We start from the raw sequence: 3,006 nt of genomic DNA, 5'->3' as shown, positions 1-3,006 counted from the left end.
TAACTGGATTTTTCCTCTGTTCTGTCCCATTATTCTACATGCACACTCTCTCTCTCTAGTTAAGAACTGAAAGGACAAGCAAGTCAAAGGTAACTGTCTGCTGAGTGTCACTGATTTTGAGCACTTTGTTGCCTGTGGTCCTGGTTTTTGTTTGTTCCCTGCCCTATAATTACTGCTCCTGTATTCTTGAGGTCACCATGTGGCTCAGTGGTGCTTTGTCAGCTTGGAATGCATGTCTGCACCGTGGTTTGGAGATGTGGGGAATGATCTTTGGCATGATTGCTTTGGCACTTAGAGTACAGGTTAAACATTGCATTTCCCCCAGGTAGTTGCTGGCTGTAGTGGTTCTCCAGGACTGTGCTCATGATCCATCTGTGTAGAGCTGAGAAAGAAATGATCAAGGCTTTTTTTAGGAGAACAAAATCTGTTTAAAGTTTTTGTTTGGTTTTCAAAAGTCTCATTGCCAACATTCCACTGTGTTCATCCAAATCTGCTCCTCAAGTCCTGTGCTGCTTCTCTTCTGAGTAATTGGTCGTTGGGGTCACATCTGCTGTTGGGCACTGGAGTTCTGACTGTTGTACATGGTCTGGTTAGGATCTGATACTCTGACCTGATACACTGATGTGTTTGAGTGCTGGAAGGAAGGAAAAGAGCAATTCAAGTGATGGTGGATGGTAGAGGAAGAAAAGGCAGCTTGTTAGAGGGGTCACAGCTTGCTGGGTACTGTTGTTGTTTGCTATGATAACCAGAGCAATCGTATGGTGCTGCTGTGCATGGCCTGAGATTTCCTCAAACAACAGAGCTTGGGGCAGCAAAAACTCAGTGAGCAGAAAGTTTTGCTGCCTTTAGCCAAGTGTGTGAAATCAGCAGTTATTTTAAGAATCACGATTAATATTTGCAACTGCTACCCTAAACCAAAATGATAACAAGTAAAGAGTAAATCTTAGCCTAAACTGTGGTTTGTAAGAACTAACTAACCCTGTTTCTTTTTTTCTTGTTTCTTTCTCCTGTGTTTCCATGTCTCCCAAGCAGACACCTGCCATTTCTCAATCCAGAGGTCAGTCACTTCTTTATGCAGCCTAGAAACGATCACGGAAGAGCCTGTCATTGCCAACGAACACCATCACTCCAGCCTTTTCTTCCCCCTGCCCACCACCCCCTGCAGCGAGTCTGAAGAAGGGTCTGACCACTCCACCGAGTCTCCAGCAGAAGTAAGCAGCACATCCAACCTGCCTCAAGAGCCTCCACTCACCAGAGAACAGAGAACAAACGTGGCTGCAGAAGACCAAGCGCAGGTTGTCCCAAGAGCGGCTGACACAAGCTTAGCAGTCCAAGAAGATGAGAGGACAAGCATGGCAGGACGTCTCAAAGAAGCAAATGGCTGGGCACAGGTGTGCAGCAGAGCTGGAGATCAGTGTGGGTTGGCAGCACATCCCCCAAAAGCCAGGCTGGTCATGGCAGCAGATCACAGTGCTGGCCAACCTGTTGGAAACGGCCAGAGGCGAAAGGACCAAGCAGGTCAGGTATCAACGGACACGAAAGGCACCTCTGAATCCAAAGGGCAAACACTGGGTGCAGCAGCTGTTCCACCACAGCAGAACAAGGTGACCCACAGCACACAGGCAGCTTTGCCTCCAGACACTCTCCAGAAAGCACAGGCTCCACCTGTTCCTCTTTCTCAGCCGAGCTCTTACGTGTTGGCAAGAAGGGCCAAAAGCGAAGGACTGAAGACGTCAGACTCCTCAGCCTTAACCAGAACCCCGAGCAGCCTGTCCCCGGCAGCAGAAGTGTACTTTGATGCCACTGTCAATGACAGGATCTGGAGCAAGCTAGATTGTGGCAGTCACCGTGACAGCATGTCCTCCTCTTCCAGCATGTCCTCCAACGACACTGTGATAGACCTCTCCCTCCCCAACCTAGCTCGCAAGAGCCTCCCCGACCTCGGCGTCCGGCACGACGGCTTCGAGCCCGTCGCCATCAGGAGGGGAATGCGCCCACGGTCTGCCACAACCTGCAGCAACGAGATGCCAATGGTGAGCAAGAGCAAATCCAACCCCAACCTGAGGTCAGGCCAGCTGCCAGCAGATGAGCTGTGCCCGCGGCCCCTGGCCAGGGCCCCTCAGGACGCCTTCTCGTCCATCCCTCGGAGGCACACCTGGAGCAGGCTGTACATGGAGAGCCTCAGGCAGTCCTCTCACAAATCCAAAGCACACGATACGCTTGGGAATAACCAGACGAAGTCCAAAAGCCTTGGGGACCTCACCTCTGATGACATCGTGTGCACTTTCGAGAGCAAATACCGCAGCATCAGCCGCAGCTTCGTCACGCGCTCGATGCGGGAGCAGCGCCGCTCCGCGGGGCTCAGGGCCCCGGCCAGACCCCAGGACCAGCTGACTGAGCAGCTGAAGAAGCTGACAGCCTTCCAGCAGGAAAACGATATCACTTCCCCCATCAGCCTTGACCCAGCTGAGTCTGAGGAGGAAGGGGAGAGCCTGGGGCTCCTGCGCAGGTCGTCGTCGCGCAGCCAGAGCCGAGTGCGGTACATCGCCAACAGGGCCAAGCAGGCCCAGGAGAGGCAGAGGCTGCAGAGCCTGGGGCAGCTCGGGGGGAGCCCCATCGAGGAGAGAGGGAACCCTGAGGGAGCCTGCAGTGTGGCCAAGGCAGTTTGCACAGATATCGCTTCTCCCGCCACGTTTACATCCCAGCCCAAGCCCCAGACTGACTGCAGTGCCGACACAGAAGTTTTCTTCATGCTGAAACTCTAGTTCTGGAGAGCACTGAGCAAGGCAATGTTTACATTCCTGTCCAAGCAAAACACAGAGACCTGACAGGCACAAAACCTCCTCCTGTGGCTTAGTGCTTCCTGGCCTTCCCTTGACTCCAAGGGTGCTTAATGTCACGACTCCAAAAGAGTAGATGAGTATTCTTTTTTTAATTACCCTTTCCCCAGCCTCAGGCCTGACCTCCTCTGCGTGTGGCCACTTCTCACGTTTGCAGTTTGCTCCG

The 3,006-nt window shown here is 52.7% G+C and overlaps 1 protein-coding gene across 1 annotated transcript in view; it reads left to right on the top strand.

Moving 5' to 3' along the window:
- The window catches only part of PLCH2 (phospholipase C, eta 2), a gene marked incomplete at its 5' end in the record, with an annotated part of 18,824 nt that extends 16,059 nt beyond the window's left edge, over window positions 1-2,765 (top strand). Inside the window, 1 exon segment of the mRNA XM_009073593.1 lies at window positions 1,683-2,765. Coding sequence (XP_009071841.1) covers window positions 1,683-2,765 — 1,083 coding nt within the window.
- Between the last annotated feature and the right edge of the window lie 241 nt (window positions 2,766-3,006).

This window comes from Acanthisitta chloris, unplaced genomic scaffold, assembly GCF_000695815.1.
Source record: "Acanthisitta chloris isolate BGI_N310 unplaced genomic scaffold, ASM69581v1 scaffold26540, whole genome shotgun sequence".
Taxonomy (NCBI): Eukaryota; Metazoa; Chordata; class Aves; order Passeriformes; family Acanthisittidae; genus Acanthisitta; species Acanthisitta chloris.
Note: the sequence above shows the minus strand (reverse complement) of the source record. Positions and strands in the feature narration are given on the sequence as shown.